The 18,740-nt window shown below is 39.2% G+C and overlaps 1 protein-coding gene across 1 annotated transcript in view; it reads right to left on the bottom strand.

Moving 5' to 3' along the window:
• The window catches only part of OXCT1 (3-oxoacid CoA-transferase 1), a 95,083-nt gene that overhangs the window by 8,945 nt on the left and 67,398 nt on the right, over nucleotides 1-18,740 (bottom strand). The window contains exon 14 of the mRNA XM_075184094.1: nucleotides 5,450-5,539. Within this exon, the coding sequence (XP_075040195.1) occupies nucleotides 5,450-5,539 (90 nt within the window). The remainder of the gene's footprint in view (nucleotides 1-5,449; nucleotides 5,540-18,740) is intronic.

The following is an 18,740-nucleotide window of genomic DNA, read 5'->3' as shown; positions in this document are numbered from 1 at the left end:
GGATCTTACAAGCCACAGTGAAACCAAGTTAGAAGAAATGGTCTCTTCTCAAATCAAACTAATATCCACTCATGAGTCTATCTATGAAGGCAAACTACTAAAATATACTTGCCAATTTAGAAAATAGACGTTGAGGTGGGTTCCTGCACTTCTGAGTTATTGGACAGCGAGTCAGAGGACCGTTTGACTTAGTTGGGAAAGTTAGGAACTGAAGTTCACCACAAAGTCCTCATTGTTGATTATGTGGTGGACGTTACAAATGGTTTGAAGTGTCTTCTAGAAATGGAGCATCTCCAGGCAGCACAGTGCAAGCTAAAGCATAACTATGACCACCACACCAGGAAGAGGGGAAACTGTAATAAAGCAGAAGGTGCTTGTTCTGGTGGCCACACACTTACATTGTGTCCTTTAGACCAACTGGTAAGACGACTCTGACCTACCATAAATACCTATCTGTTAAAGACCTATCTCAAGCACGAAACATCAGTCATGGCAGTTTTCTATGCGCTGATTGAGGATCCAGAAACAGACTTATTCCCTGACCCCATGAGGAGACCAAGCAGGACCAGGACTAACAGGACTAAACAGGAAAGCAACCTGACCCCCTGCAGAAGAAGCAGCTTCAATAGATTTTGGAAATCAAGTGGGGGTTCCCCTGCTGACCAGGGAAACCATTCTGAAATCTCCCATCCCATAGGTGATGCACAGGGGTATAGGTACAGAGCTAGAGGAGATGATCACACTAGGGGCAGTGGTCCCATTTCTTTGTTCCTGGGATGTAAAAAGGATAAGGTCACCTGGTTCTGTGTTGACTATAGGGGGCTCAATGAGGTGACTGTTCCTAATGTCTACCTCATGCCATTGTGCACAAGTTTTCTTTATACATCCTTGGATATAAGCAAGAAGAATTGGCAGTTGACATCAACCAATGAGACACATGGGCAGTAAGCAGTCACTACTCTATTTGAGCTTTAAGAGCTCACCTTAAAGTAAACCACAACCTAGTAGGAGAGTTCAGATGACTATTGTTATCTTTAATAATTCTTGGGCAAACTACCCGACATAGAAGGCTAGGATGCTAAACTGAATTCAAAATGAGGCATTACCATAAAGCATGACAAGTACCTGATGGGGATGGCTCACATGCAACATCTCATACATATGGTTGGGGCAGGTCAGGTGCGTCAAGACCCAGCCAAGGTAGAGGCCATCAAAAAGGGCCATGTCCCATTAATCAAAAGTAGATTAGAGACTTTCTAGAGACAATGGAATACTATAGTTAATGTGCACTTTAATACAGCACGCTGGTCAATCAGAGGCAAAAATAGTGCACACACTTTGGTACCGGTACCCACTGCTCCCCTCACTACCCAGATACATAAACTGCAGGAGTGTTGCTTACAATCAGAGCAGAATTGCCAAGCTCCAATCCTGAATTGGGTTCTGGTGCTGCAGCCCTCCAATCCCACTTGTGATAGTGCATCATGGGTTCCACTGATCCAGAAGTCTGAGGAGGCAAAGCGACACTACTGCGTATCGGCAGAGGGACTGTAGCCCTGGGACCAGCTTTCCAGTCTCCTCAAGATGACTTTGGCTTGAGGCTAGCACCTGAATCCATTGGAGACCAAGTCAGTTGGGTTAGGCTAGATAGGAGATTTAAAGACAAAATCTCCCAATCCAGACTTAGAGGCCATAGGGCAGTATAGTATTTAAAGAATGAAAAGATTATAATGGGCAGGTGCACTTTAAGTAATCATACAATTTCTGCAACGTCAAGGGGAAATGACAGATATACTTTTCCATCTGGTGGTATTTTATTGTCTGAACTAGAGATGTCATTAAAAGCGTATATGTTTGAGTATTTGACCTTAATAACAATGGTTTGCTGGCATTTGCTAAGCTCCTGTGTTATCGATTATTTCCAAGAAGTGGAAGACACATGAAAGCAGCCTAATCTTGAAATTAAAAGCTAATGCACACAAGGGGCATTTCCAGGGCATTTATAAGTGGTGTATTCTAATCTTTCTTTACTTATTTAATTTGTAATAACAGAGAAAGAATGCTTTAATTAGCCATAAAGAGTTGATAAATAATTGCAATCTGATTAGTTATGACCATAGAAATTTAGGTATACGTTGACCTCCCCATAACATCACTTTTCCATGTTTAATGAAAATTATAATTAAAATTAAACAAATAAAACAATGGTACAAATCTAAGGAAGAAATTTACTAGCAGCTCAATAAACTGAAGTCTGGTATCAACAGGGTTGATTAGAGAAAAACAAAGAAAAATGTAAAAAAAAATTAAAATGGTAAATAAGTATTTATCCAGCTAAGTGGTAAAAAGACCAAAGTAAAACAAACACTTCATTGAAGAAGCAGGCCGATCATGTTCCCAGCCTCCCACAAGGCACAGCTGCTAGTTACCATTCAGCGTTATGACCTCTAACTTAATAGAACCAACTATTCCCAAGATTCCAAATTTAGGTTCTTAAAAAAATAAAACACTGACAATTCTATTTTTTTTTTAAATAGCTGAAATAAATGCAGGAAAGAAATATTTTCACTGGCTACAACCTCAGTAAACACAAATTAAATGGTTTATTGTGTGTTTATAAAAAAAAAAAAAACCCTCATAAATTCTCCAGAAGTCTATAAATGACAATGACTGCAATTCAATTGCTCAAATAAAACTATAGTTTTATCAATCCCTTGTTAAGTGTGTAATTCATACATACAATTAAATAATTCCTCTTGCAAAGTCTATGTGGTCAGCAAGGGTATAATGAAAGGGGAGTGAGCACCGTTGCTGAATTTATAAGGGGTAACCTAGGTTAAAATACAATTCCAAGGCATACTACTTTTATTGCTGTCAAAATCTCTCCTCTCCACATTATTTACCCATTAATGCAGTCATTTAAAGATACACCATTAGTCAGAACGCCCCGAGTGTCTGAAGTCGGTCTGTGCAGTGCACACAAGCAACTGTGCACCCTAAGTGATTTATAATTGCAATAAATGGAAGTATTGGCACAAAGCATTCTGGGAAATTGAGGTTTTTAAGCCACATCTCCTAAAGAGATGGGACGATTAACTGGCTGTTGGGAGTTCAAAACAGAAATGTCAACCAGTGCAGGTTGTTCTAAAGGACCTAGAAAAATGTAGGTCAACCCTGGTCGAAATAACACGAAGGGCAAAAAATAACAACTTGCAAAGCGATAATTCAGAGAATGCAAAAAATAATAAAATGGTTGAAAAGACTTTAAATGAGCATAACAGATTTTGAATGGGATGCTTAGCAAGCAGAATATGAACAGATTGAGGACATAGAAAACAGGCCCCCGAGCACTTAAAAGTTAAAAATGGAACACACTAGAAAAAAAAAGGGACCAGAGTACAATGCAATACAATTATTCAATTCTACTATGCTTTTTTGTCACATATTGCCTTAAACCAGATTACAGGATGCAAAGATACAAGACAGGCATTCTGAAAATGAACCGTTTCCTTAGCAACAGCAATGGCTGTACCTAAATAACACATCCATCTCCGTTTAGCTATTCAAGCACTGGCCATTAAACACTGAAGCCTTAGACTTTGTGTTTAGATCTGGGTTCATTTTCCATTGTGATTATTTACTGCGTGTCACTTAGATAATATTAGCAGGTCAGCCCTCCGTGGCTGCAAAAACTCTTCGCATATGCAGTAAAAAGAAATAAATAAAAGTGTTTATGAAATAGAAACTATTCCAAGGTATAATAGAAAACATCACTGATTTGTGTCACATTGCAAAGAAAGTTCACTTACCATAAGCATTGGTTATGCAGGATAAAAGAAATGTATATTTCCCTTTTTACTGTATACAATATTTGTGCTTCTTTAAGTCTGTCACACTTAAAAATGTATTTCCATTTTATTAGACTTCTATGTAGCAGGTAGTAAGTTTTTATTCTGATACTAATAAGAAGATAAGATAAGAAAATCATCAAAATACATACTATTCAGTGTCATTTAAATATCCAACTGTTTTGCCCCAATAAATGTTGGTGTCTTATGGTATGAATTTGACGAAAGGCCCATTTAGTGACTAGATAGAGGGCATACAATAGGATGTCCCTCCGCATGCACTGCTAAATCCCTCTCCTCCACCTAACCAAGTATGTATGGGTTTATACACGATTCATTTATTTCAAGAATTAAATTAGTAATCTTCCCATACTTGCACATTGTATTTTGGGTTATGAATACAGAAGAGGCAAATCTTTTTGGTCTTCAGTATTAGGTTTGCGTGGGTTTCCTCCAGGTTCTCCGGTTTCCTCCCACACTCCAAAAACATACTGATAGGTTAATTGGCTGCTAACAAATTGACTCTAGTCTGTGTGTCTGTCTGTGTGTCTGTCTCTGTGTGTGTCTGTCTCTGTGTGTGTCTGTCTCTGTGTGTGTCTGTCTGTGTGTGTGTGTGTGTGTGTGTGTGGGTGTTGGGGAACTTAGACTGTAAGCCCCAGTGGGGCAGGGACTGATGTGAGTGAGTTCTCTGTACAGCGCTGCGGAATTAGTGGCGCTACATAAATAAATGGTGATAATAATAAATAATAAAATTAGGCTTGTGATCTTAAGTATTTAGGTGGGCTCCTGCCCCCACTGAAAGCATTGCTGTTATTACAGTATAGCACCTTCTGCAATATTGAGAGTAACATAATTTATGCATGTATGATATATAAATATATTGGATCATTACGGAAGAAGCGGGTGAGGGATCTCCTATACAACGGGTGTCCCGTACATCATAATGTAATAAAGTACTGCGGAATATATCAGCCTTATTTAAATAGAAAAAAAAATAATGAATGGCAGCTTAATTATAATGTAACATTTTCTCAAGGTCACAACCTAGGGATTAAGTGTTGTATGCCCCCAGCATCTAACTGTAAGAGGTCGTAGATACAGGACAACACGGATCAGTGCATGGACTGTCAGTGTAAATGTGCCCAATCACATACGTCACTGTACAGACAAACAGATGTGTCAGCAGAGTGAATTCTAATGATTCTGTACTGAACCACAATTAAACTGAATTCATATTATCAATTACAAGGACCCCTTTCCTGAACGGAGTGATCAAAATCTTATGTAAAAGAAAATAAAATCTTAAAATTGACAGATACATTAATTTTGTGAAATGGATGCTAAAATCCACTTAATCACATCATCAATATATCTGTTTTATATATTCAAAGGACAGATGTTTAGGGTTTGCAGGATGGGACATGTGCTCTCTGGTTTCACACCGCTGAAACCACCATCAACCTCTGTAAAATTCTGATAATACGGAGAACACATAAGGAGCGGACAAAAATTTTTTTTTCTGGGAAAAAGTTTAAATAAATCAATAAATCAAACACCCATAAACAACCATTCGGTAGGAAACAGAAAATAGGAAAACTTACTTTGGCCGAGTGTTCCATGGTGACAACGACTTTTGTTCCTGAGCTAGAAACCAAATCCATGGCACCTCCCATTCCTTTCACCATCTTACCCTGAAAGACAAAAAAAAAGTAATATAAAAAACATTCCAAAAAACAAAAAAATGTACAGAAAACGAAAAAAAAAAAGTGCTTTTAATTAGGATAAGTAGCATTTTTTTTTTTTAACCAAACCTCACCCTGTGTCTGATGACATCATTGGTTGGCTTTCTGCAGCCTAAATGATGAAAGCCTCATCTTTATTTTGTAGGCTAGGAATGAATGTGTAAAAGCTGAGGTCTGACTGACATTATAATAAGAAAATGACAGGTCAAGCATGTATAGTATCTTACCCAACTGTTGAAGTACGGAATCCATAGATCATGCGTTACCAAAGATTCAATTTGCATTGATTATGCTATTTAAATCAAGATAGTGCTACACCTTGCTGGTCCATAAAAGGAATAAGAATTTCATGGGGATCTTACAAAGTGGTTAACTTGAGATAGGGAGGAAAAAAAGTTATGATGGTAGATCTGCTTCAAAGGACCACTAAAACACCAAAATGGACGTGTCAGATATGAACCATTTATCAGTGTAAACGTGACAGTCCACTGCAGCTCTATTAAAAAGAATTACCTTTTCCCTTCTTTACAGATCGCTGAAGCTCTTCCCACCTCTTCGCGAGTGTCCTAATGAGGTCTGAGAAGGTTGAAAAACTAAGAGCGCAGTCATGTGAGCTGCTGTGACATCACTGCATTTGCTCCAGGAGTATGAATCCACATAGAGCAGAGGATTGAAATAGAAATGAAGAACATACTGAGTTAAGTATGAACATTCCAGTTATTTTGTGGCTATTATTCAGCTCAGCAATGCACAACCTTTCATAAAGATTAATGTCAAATAGTGGCTTTACTGATTCTACATTTATATAAAACTCTCTCAAAAATACCTACACAAACTGTATTAAACCGCTTTCACAATTACTTTATTAGTTGGTAATGTGCAACAGATTTTCAAAAAGAAGTTTAAGAAGCATTTAAATATTAAAACAGCGCAGGGACCCATTTTTGGGTTGCAACTCGCAGATTAGCAAATCCTGATTTGACCAATTCAATTTCAAGGCAGCTAAATTTCTAAACTATATATGACTAGCAGAAAATAATCAGTAACATTCTACTTTTTCAGAGGGATTTTTCCATTTGCAGAAATGTTAGAGCTTCGAGATTAGTGATACTGTATAACCAACAGGAGGAAACTATCCAATATGACCTCGTCGACTGCAATTTTCTGCAAGGTCGCACATCAAACCGTGACCTATGTTTTACAACCACTATTCCCAATACAAACCATTTCTAAGCACAAGTCCAGAAGGCTGTGTTGCGACTACAAGTCAAATCAGTCAGAAATCTTACAGAAAAAAAAAAGAACTTGCTGCTTTCTCTGAAAGACATAATCCTTCTGTTATAAGAGGGTCAACATGAATGTCGTGCCTCTCTTCACAATGATAGCTGCCAGCCATCAGAGACGGAATTCTGTAGAGGTTCCAGGCTGAAAAGAGCTAATCCCAAATACTGCCTGAGATGGACAACAAATGGAGAGTCATGTAGCTGTGCAGATAATGCACTGCTAGACAATTCCCTTAGTCACGAGATAATTCCACTTACTGCAGGGCAATATATGCTCCTATAATAGATGAAAGTGGTATATGTGGGGCTTCAAAACACACACACATTTTTTAATGTTATTTTTTCTCTTAGGTCAAAAATGAAACATGTCTCTCTCTCCATTAACAGCGGTTACTGCTGCAATATTGTGACTCCAAACATCATTTACTTCTTTTCTTACTGCGCTTAGAGTCTAATTATGAATCTCTGAATACTGTAGTTCCTTATATCTGTAGGGCACATGAAATTGTTCTCACTCAGCCTATGTGAGCTGCTTGAGACGTTGCAGCATTTTACAATAAAAGGTTAATAAATATTTTAGAATGACTTGTGTCCGAACATTTGTCCGTGTGCGTACGTGTATACAGGCACAACCCAAGGGGAAGAGAAATATAAGTGGTTTACATTTAAACCACTGGCCAAAAAGTCTCTGCTTATGGCAAACGTATATATATTTATTGACGGAACCTATTGGCCGAGGACTTGGAATAGGTGTTAGCGGAATGTGAGAAGGATGTTAGGCCATGTTAGTAAACTTAACCAGGTTGATGGTTTATTTGTAGTACAGGATATAGTGAAGTATATGCAATTTGCAGGCACTATTGTGGAATATAGGTAAACTTTCTTAGATAGGTTATGTAGGCCACGGGACCACGGAGCATAGGGCTCCCTATTCAACAATTCTGGCTTCCATTCTCTATATTGTGTTTTAGTACATTGTGGCATGTTTGTGGGAAGTAAGCTGTATTTTATGATAATTTATATCGGAACACCTTTTAAGCAGCATGTGCATGTCTAGGACTATAAGAAAGGGTATCTGCTTAATGGATAATTCCACGCAAAACTGAATATCCAGTTTGGGGGGTGTATAGCATAAGAATATCCCTGTCCCTAAGACTACTTAGCTGGGTGTCCACATAATCGAGCAAGTCCCCCGTTCCTGTCACTGCTCAGTTTCCGCTGACAATGTTGTCGCTACACATTGCTTGGCAGCAGCAGGGCGAGAGCGGCACAGAAGGCAAGTCTCTACTTCTGGTGTAGTAATTATGGCTCACAGACCCAGATGGAAAATAACATTCACACAAGAATGTTCAATGTATACCACGAAAATATACACTTCTGTGGCTGGATCACCTGACCCCAGCAACAGATACAGCAGGTAGATGGAGATGGCTGCACCTAATAAAACAAAGTATTCCGAATTGGTAACTGTGCCAGGCATCAGGCAAAAATAATTAAACAGAGTGGTGCCAATAGTGCCCAAATGAAAAACAATACAGTGAATAATATAAAGAGAAGAGAACTCACCTCCAACGCTGGCCAATATATAGCAAATACCTAATAGATTACCAGGCTGGAGATCAGGAACGGCGGTGCGCCTGCATGAGGATGGCAATGTAGCGGGTCTGTTTACCTTTGCTATGCTGTCACACCAGATATACACATGAATGAATGTTTGTGGTACAGGACAGTGTGTATCAGCAATTATGACAAGAGAATAGTATACTCCCATCCTCTATTTGTAAATCGTGGCACTACAGAAGTGCTCTGTAAACTCTCACGGCCACAATGTAAGCGCTAACGAGCACAATGAAAGCTCTCAAGAGCAGGTCCATTTTTCCTTGTGTTCTCCTTCTACATTCCACCACCCTCTGTACCTCTTGGCCTGCTTCCTTAGCCCTGTTTCCTTAAGCTCGGGCTTACTTCATGCTGGTCACCACCATCACTCTCACTCACTGCCCTGTAAATAATCTGATCTGCATTCACGGTTTATATGTATATTTGTTTATTCTCTCAGTCTCTCATTGCAGCCCCCCCTAGAGATCTCATTAAGACCCCTCACCATGTGGTCACCAGTGCCGTTCTACAGCACCGCTCCACAGATTGATCAGTCAGGAAGTGAATACTTCCTGTTCGAGCACATGGTATTGTGGGACCCCATTCAGCAACAGCCAGCCTCACAATTGGCTCCCTGATGCTTCCATTGACCACCAATGCATTTCTTCACGATTTCCCTGCCCAGTGGCAGAATTAATAATAATAAAAAAAAATGATGGTGTTTATGCTCTGGCATGGGCTCATTTCTACACATATGGTGGGACTGTCCGAAATTGATCCCTTTTTGGTGTGAGGCTAAATCCCTCAGAGTCTGTTATTCAAATTTCCGTTGAACCTAAATTTTTCTTCCTACCCCTTGGATTCCCCCCGGCAACTAAACACCAAAATAAACTGACACGCCACATTATTCCTGCCGCCACTTGCCAAATTGCCATTGATTGGAAACAGCTTCCCCCCTCTCTCATCAATGTGATTACCAGAATATGGCAAATTCATTGCATGGAATACATGACTAGCATTACGGGTAATTCCTCCAAAACCTTTAACAAGGTATGGAATCCCTGGATGTCCTTCTTCCTGTACCGCTCCCCCTTTATTTAGCTTGCAGCACCTCCCCCCATTCCACCCCCTTCACCCCCGGGGAGATTATTGCCACACCACCCTCCCTACCTACCTTCTTCTATTTCTTACTTTTCCCTGCTCTTTTCATAGGACTCAGGACCGGTTTTTCTTCCTTTTCTCACTTTTTGTTCCCTCCTTAATTCAAGAAAACTACCGGTCTTCTCTTTTTCATCCCTTTAAAGAGTCTGAATACTGTCATCTCCATTGTACAGAGGTCTCTTTTACTTATTCACTCTACTTGATGGTAAAATTCATTAGATTTTTGTTGTTTTATATTTTCTGACAGTTAATAAATATTTGTTTCAAAATAAATAAATAATACGGCCCGGCGGTGCAGTGGCCCCATTATCTCGATGGGCCCCGCTACCGTACACCGGCCGCACCACTGGTAGTTCCGCCCCTGTTGTAGATGTGGGTGTGGCAAGACTGGAGTGACAACTCTCAGGAGTGAAACACAATGTGACCTACATAACTATAATGCAGAACAGAAACTTCCCAGCATGCCTAGCCAGTGACCTCACCTCCTGCAGGCTGTGGCAGGACATATATTTACACGTCATGCCGATTGTACTCTGTGCATGAGAGTTCTTTATTTATAATATATATAATTCTCAGACAGTGTTTCTAAATCCAGTGCAAACACTAAACATATTGCACTGTACAAGACAAATTTCTAAAAATGATGTGGATTTATCCCTCTGGTCAAGAAAAGCTCTACTGCCCTCTACTGAGGATTTTTCGTGCCTGTATTGGGGGGCACTTATGAAAAGGTGGCGGTGGTGATGCCATTTTTCAACTAGTGACAGCATACCTACCAAGTATGGACACAAAACAGCTCCTTCCCATAACCTTCTCTGCCCTTACCATGCCCAGTTCTGCACCCCGACCACACCCAAATATCACAAGGTCACGCCCCTTGGGTCAACGAACTGGGACAAACCCAAAACAGGGCTGTGGGGGGTATGCCATGGGCAACTTCTTGCAAAGTTACCTAAAGGATCAGTTGTCATAAATGTTTCTCATGTACCTTAATATTTAGCATTTAAAGGGAAAAGAAAAAAATATTAAATAAAAGATTGTGGAACTGTGACATTGCTCTTGTAAAGTGCTACAAAAACTTAAGTGAACCAGCGCTCTATACCTAGACTCCGACCCACACCTGAGAAATAATCAATCACATGCAATATCCAACAAGATAAGACGATGGAGAGATAATCTCCTTTTTGTTGGATGTTGCCTGAGAATTACATAAATGTTATATTTATAAAATTGGTTTAACATCCTTTAATCATTTCACTTATACTGTAATACACTATGATATGTTTTTTGTTTTTTTATAGGTATCTCTGGGAGGATATCTGAAAGAACAAACTTCTGAATCACTAGTTTATGGAGTGTGGCACAAATATAATTACATCATCCATAGGTGGGCAATGAAAGAAACCAGGACTTGAGGAACATCCGATATATCAAGTACTGTCAGTTTTGTGTTTACTTTTAGCGGAATACATTTTTTCATTTTTTATTTTACTATTATGTTATTTTGAGAGGTATTATTAAAAGTTTTTCATTAGTGCCACTTCTGTTTCTAATTTTGTTTTAAGTACTGCTCTTGTAAAACTGAAATCAATCCTGTCTACATAATTATACACACACACATACATTCTGATTAAAGTAAAAAAAAAAAAAAGTACTCGCCCATCCCCTAGTAATCGTCATTGTTGACAAAATCAAGCTTCCCCCAGTCCCCCGTGCAAAAACTGCCTTGGTGTCCTCAGCTCAAATATACACATCCTGGTCCTCACTTTGCTTTAAGTTTAAGGAGTGGACAAATATTCCAAGTGACCATTGGAGGTCTCCGTGAGGGTGCAGGTTTGGTGGATTGACAATTAAAACGATCAAACATGGCCAATCCATTCTGTTCTTTGTTAAAGCGAGATCTATCTATATGTTAGGTTAGTTGTATAAATATAAAGTACATTTTTGTGCCAAACTTCAAATGGACAATTATAGAGAGTAGTTAAAAAAAAAAAAATCAATGTCATAAATTTAGAAAGAGTTCAGATGTTTTGTAAATTTAAAATCAGATGACAGCAAACACTTAATTTTCAAACTTTCTTGTTGCAACATGGCAGGTCGGGGAGTAACTCTGTAACATTGTAAGCTTGTGAGCAGGACCCTCTTAGCTCTCTGTCTGTATTACCCAGTATTGTTTTATTACTGCATTTGTCCCCAATTGCAAAGCGTTACGGAATTTACTGGCGCTATTTAAATAAATGCTGATGATGATGATACGCAGCAGCTTTAATTGTTAAAATAGACGATTACATTTCAAAGAAAAAGCCAGGAAAACTGGCTAAGAGCTGCAAACCCCATAGCCATTGAAGCAACTGGACGTAATTAGATAAATATGCTGTTACTGCTTTCCAGATTTTATCCTAATTAGAAGAAATGAAATAGAAAAACGTTAATGTTAAACCCAACAAATGGTAGGTCTTCTATTCACTGCAAAAGCTGTTCAAACCTGGAGGCTATTACAAAACAGGTTTGCAGGGGACAAAAAAAAAAAGTGGTATTCTGTCCGTCTACGGTGGGCTGTCTATCTATAGTACATTACGGACTCTCCTTTTTAAAGGGAGCAAATAAAATTGGATTTTGATCCTCTATTATATTATTAGACTATTATATCATCCGCTCAATGCTTATTTCTTGATGCCAAATTACCCAAATAATTGTGTGTGTGTGATATATATATATATATATAAATTTATTTGGTATAAAGCTAATGTTTTTGGGAAAACTGGGAAATTCGTCTAACTGGAAGAGGGGTTGTAAACTGGAACTTAAAGGTTAATTACATGGACAGCAAAATCAGTGAGCTGAGGACAACCGAGCGCAAAGCCCAGTGTCGGAATCCAGATGCCCGTGTCTCAAAGATTCATATAAAAATCATCCAACTAACAAGTAAGCATAGTATAAAATTAATACTTTAAAGCAATATGTAGCAAAAGGTAACCGGAGCGGTAGACAAAACCTATAATCCATTACTAACATCTCTAAATGACATTATTATTGAGACGACATCAGTTACAATCAGACCACTAGCGTCATCATTTCAGCTTTAGATACAGAAATGCTTTATAACGACAATCACAACCCATGACTTACTGGAAAAAGGAACAAAAAAACAATAAATGGATGTCACCATGCTTTTCGTTCATAGACTTGGAACTACACGTTAACTTGTAATACCCTTATTATGTGCAGTAAAATTAATTATTATATTTTATTATTTGCATGTTTCCGATCTAAAAAGCAGGGTCTAAGTCAGTGGATCCCAAACTTTTTCAGTTCAAGGCATCCTTAGGGTTTCCATAATTTTTTCAAGGCACCCCTAAGCCAAAATAAATTACCAAGTAGTCCCTCGCCTCGGCCCTGGCCGAGGCACCCCTGTGAGATCGCCAAGGCACCCCAGGGAGCCTGGGCGCACAGTTTGGGAATTACTGGTCTAAGCTATAATTGCTGTATTTCAAAGTACACACACTAGTAATGATTACAGCAGAGGCTCTCCGGGCTCTGTAGAACTACAAGACTACAACAGGCTGCCCAGTAAATGGAGTATTTACCTAATGCCATATTACCCATGTATTGGCGCTCATCACAGTATCTATCTATACTTTTGTGCAAGTAATGAAAGCAGCACTTTTGGGGATATATAATTATAGTGCCCCTGTATGACTGCAGTTTTGTGAGAAGTGTTTGCAATCACCATGTTTTACAACTATGGCAGTGTTAAAAGATGACAGAGAGGTAAATGTCAGGGTCATTATTTTCTTCATTGTACAACAGATGCTCTGTAAATGCCTCTCACAGAAACATCTCAATCTACAATACGTCTCTCTGTGAGGCAGGATCACACAGTCACAGTGAGCTACAGCTAGAACCAAAAGAGAGAGGCAAAGTGTTATATTATTTTTTGGCTTCCCCCCACCTCCTATAATTGTATTGGAGCGATTCCATTACACATTTGCAGTTAATTTGCGAACAGGTGATGTTCACTTTCCAAAACAAAAACAAAAACAAAAAAAAAATCAAATACCAAACGAAGAGTAGATCAATTAAGATGGCATATAAAACTAAAACTCCTTCCTTGATTATGGCTGTTGACACGGAAAACTTCATGATGCAAACCCTGGCTCATGTGGACTTTGAGGGTAACTTTTAAAAATGGCATTCTAGCCTTATATACTCCCTCTGCATTCGTCTGTCAATGGATTCTCGGCAGCTCCATTCACAACATTCAACGCACGAGTCAGGTCTGCCCTATTTTCTCCCCCCTTCTTTTTGCGGAAATCTAGCATCAATAAGTATGTCCAATAGGAAAAGCTCAGTCTCCAAGCTATGAAGCACAAAATTGTGCAATACATTGGTAATATAATACTAACACTCTAACGTCTGTTGGCTTTCAGAGAACCAAAGTGCTTGCATCCGATTACAAGAATTCCAAAGACAAGACAGAAATCCAGGACCTGATTATATCCCGCCCATTCAAAGGCAGTAGGAATTTATTTTTAAATAAAGTATCTAGGCATTTAACATCACTAAATTATTCTACCAACTACATTCAACAAACCAATACGAGAGCAGATAAAAAAAAAAAATACCTCATCTCCTGGGTTGGTTGCACCAAACTAAGATGACCCTCTGCTCTCGTCTGTTATACCTCTTTCAGACTCTGCAGGTAAAAGTCCCAGATAGCTACTGACAGAGTCTTCAAAAATAGATCTCTGGATTTTTGTGGGCAGGTAGACGACCATTGGTTAAGAACTCAAGTACCAATTTCACCTCCTACGTCTACCATTGTGTACAGATGGACTAACTCCCTGGTGTCAAACCCTGGGTTGGCATCTGCTCTAAAAATAATCACTATAGTCACTCTATAGTGACTCTGCAAACACTTAAGGCCATCCACCCTAATGCATTATCCCAGTACAGATTTCTCATGCCAGATATGGGACCAGGCCACTAAGAAGTAGCCTCTTCTCTCATCGCCAAACTCAATCTTCCCGCTATGGAACAATCTGCAGTCATCCCCCTCCGCCCGCCCAAGGATGACTCCAACTTCTTTGATCTCTAGTCCCATACTCAGGATTTTGGACCGAGGTCAGGGACATGATCCACCAGATAACATACGTTTAACCAACACACCCAAACAGGTTCTATTCCCACTTCCCATTCCCAGTACCCCCATCCACATGCATAAATTAATCAGGCACATACCGAGTGCAGCGACCTATCAACTGGACGCCTCTTGGGGAAACCCCAATCCTCCCGTGCTTGCTACGTACAACATGGAGTATTATCAGTCTTGGTAGTGTTGGTCAGAACTCAGGAATGCCCTTCAATAAAGTATGACTCAGATGGAATCATAACAGTATTGCGTGTTATTTAATAGATTGATTTTCTATCGCATAACTGCAACACATCTTCCCCCTTAATTTCCTCTCTGAGTCATTTCAGACCACTCTTGTTTTTGATCAACATATAAACGTGAGATGTGCAACTCCCTCCTGACTCGCCCCTTCCCTCTCCCATCCCACCTGACACATTTTTCTTATATTTAGTGATTTTTTAGCGTTTCCTGCGTGTATGTTATATAATGCATTCTAATACCCGATAAACTCCGATTGGAAAAATAATCTTATTTTAATCAACCCGAAATAAAAAGCTTTAAGAGACAACACAGCTTCTCCACTCGGAGCCTTCTGCAGAATAATAAGAATCAATTGACCTGGCTGTGAAGGGAGACCTGGGGACTGTGATCACTCATCAATAGAGATTACTTGAACCTGGGGAATATATATTATATATACATATCTATCAAGCAGGGTTACTCTGCACTCTCCAAATGCATAATTAATGCTGTACTAACTACTTTTCTATATTAAGCACAGGGACTGTTAGTTCCACATATTACAATATATGTTAAGCTGACCAACTTGCGTCAAAGTCTTCCCAATCTGGTCAGTCCTAACATGATCAAATGCTATGATTTTATCTGGGCTAAAGGCTTACCCTGCACACAGCTTTTATAGGCAAGTCTTTCCCAAGCACTAGCAGCCATAGCATTTGATCCTGTTAGGACTGACCAGATTGGGAAGACTTTGGCGTGAGTTGGTCAGCTTAACATATATTGTAATATGTGGAATTAACATTCCCTGTTTTTAATATAGAAAAGCAGTCAGTACAGCATTAATCATGTAATTGGAGAGTGTAGAGTGACCCTGCTTTCCTGTTTTTTGTCTGTAAAATGTGGCACCCCAGTTTATACATGGAGAGTGCAGAGGATCTATGTCTTTTCTTGTCTTTGTGTATTATTTATACACACACACACACATATTATATATATATATATATATATATATATATATATATATATATATATTTATTTCAGAAATTGAGACAGGTGATTGATGTATAGTAAGGCAAGTAGAATGTGTTTGCAGTATTGCCTTACCAGTTTCTGTATTATTATTATAACTAACTCTTGAAACTCTCCCAAGTCTTATGCAGCAATAAATCCATTTTAAGAGCTCTGACAGTGTTGGACGGCTACAATATTTCAAGCATTAATCCCCTAGCAATGTCCACTTTATGCCAATAAACTAGGCTCAGGATCACCCTGAGACCCAGGGAGTGTGTCAATGCTTGTCAGGTATATGGCTGATCTTTACTACTGCTGATGCCATAATGATAACAGAGTCCCCTGTAAAAAGTTGAATCTGACATTATTAAAACTGGAAACAACAATGGTTTAGATATGTTTTATGAACATATTTCACTTACTGCTGGAGGAGAAACAGAACCGTATGAAAAATGACTTAACTAAACACACACCTTCTTAGACCTATTATAGTTGGTATGATTGGATGAGAGAATCTTAAATAGAACACCACACATACGATAAACTGCAAAACCAGGCTGGACATAAACCAATGCTACATTAAAAATGACGGGACAACCGTACCCAAATTTTTGCATGGGGATGAGCTCTGTAATTTTGCCATAACTTTCCATTGTGGACCTAATAGTAGTAACAGAACAGTTCACCTGCACCATCATTGTAACACCTGCAGCAGTAAAACAAACAAAACATCAAGCGACATTTCTGATCATGTGATAGAATTAACTGACCAGAAACCAGATATCTGCTGCCTAGATAACAGACCTGTCCAGCTTCACGCTGCGTCTGTTTTCTTACCCATCCCAGTAAAAGCCTCGTTAAGACAGTATTCACTTACACACTACATATTTGTTTATACGGAATTACAGTATACATTTTTTATCTATATGTACATTAACAGGCAGTTTATGCAAACAATCAGACAAAAAAAATAAACTTGTGTATCTGTACTAACAATCTCTTGTAAAGTTTACATCTCTAAGCCTTTAGATAGAACGCTCTCATGAGCGAGGCCCTCTTCCCTCTCGTCTTCCTTCCTCCACTCTCACTAGCACGCCTATGTCTTCCCTACCACTAGCACGCCTATGTCTTCCCTCCTCTTCTCTTTCAAAGTCTCTGATCCTGTTTACTGCTCCCACAATGTGGCGCCTTATAAATAAAGTATAATAACAATTCTTCTCCTTTCTTGTGAAGCACTGATCTTTTATATTACCGAGTCCTTCCTGTTTTAATCCGGAAATACCGGCATAGAGTCATCCGATATCAAAAATATCCTTCTGGAAAGAAGTGGTTGTTCATAAAGACTACATTGACTCATTAATACCGCTTTCATACTGCCGCCCCGGCAATATCCCGGGTTTTTCAAGCCGGGTTTTTGCCGGGGCTCTGAGCGTCCCAGCTCAGAAACACCATTCATACTGCACCTCGGACCCGGGAATTTCCCGGGTTGACCCCATTCATACTGCACAAGTCTGTGCCCTGGCAATTTGTGGGAGTCATCACCAGAGCAGTTTTCATTGGCTGAAAAATGGTGATGTCATTGAAAGGTGACTGGTTTTTTGACGCATGAAGATGATGCAAAAGTGGAAAATCTTCCACGGGCTCCCACCGATGACATCATCCTCCAGAGACAGGCAGACAACCAATCAGCTTGTTTTCTGTGCAACCCGGGTTGAAAAACCCGGGTTGCACCATTCATAGTGCAGGCAACCCGGGTCCGACCCGGGAATTACCCCTCGATAAATCCCGGGTTGAAGACCCGGGTTTTTAGACCCGGGATTTTTGACTTGTACCATTCATACTGCACCAAGACCCGGGTCGTTTGAGCTCGCCCCGGCAAAAACCCGGGATTTTGGTGCAGTATGAATGGGGTATTAATGTTCTATTGGTTCAGGAAAGTATACATTGAAGGAATAGGTTGTGTGTGTATATCTTGGTTCTCCAAGATGTTTGGAACAACCTCCCTGACAAGTTCCTTCAAAAACTGCGTGCAAGTGTACCTAGAAGAATTGATGCAAACGGCGTTAAGTGTCTATGCGAAAAATAACCAAATGAGCTCTAAAAAAGGAAAAAAAACTATGGATAAAATAGCAAAATAAAAAAATCTAAATCTGTGAATCAATAAAATCCATAAACTTTAATATTTAGGTATTATAAAATACATATAGCTGTAATAAACAATAGCATTACTGTGGATACACTAGAATAAGTAAAAACATATTATAGATAGTCTATAAAATGCTTCAGGCGGTATAAATCAATCTATGCAATACCAATTGAAAATTAATGACAAATATGGTAATTAGTGCCAAGACTAATTATTAGGAATATAAATGTTCCAGAAAAACAAGACCAGTGTCTCCTAAGCACAGTCTCCGCATCAAAATTCAAAGTACTCCTCTGAAAATGGAAGGTCCAGAAAGTGCAGGAGATTAGCAAAATATTGGTATAAACAACGATATAGCCTCAGTTGATCTAACATATCAACAATTGTAATAGGAACATTGTAATCATTCCTACATTTTCTTTTGCTAAACTTCAACTCCATCTCTGCTGTGTTTATGAGGGTCCGAGACATCTATAAACTGGCTGGAATGTCGATAAGTCAAGCAATTAGGTCTTGGTGAAAATCTGCTTTAAATCACACGATCAAACTTAAAGCTGGGAATTCAACTGCCGGCTACGT

The sequence above is a fragment of the Mixophyes fleayi genome, chromosome 1 (assembly GCF_038048845.1).
Source record: "Mixophyes fleayi isolate aMixFle1 chromosome 1, aMixFle1.hap1, whole genome shotgun sequence".
Lineage (NCBI taxonomy): Eukaryota > Metazoa > Chordata > Amphibia > Anura > Limnodynastidae > Mixophyes > Mixophyes fleayi.
This window is presented reverse-complemented; position numbering and strand designations above follow the sequence as displayed.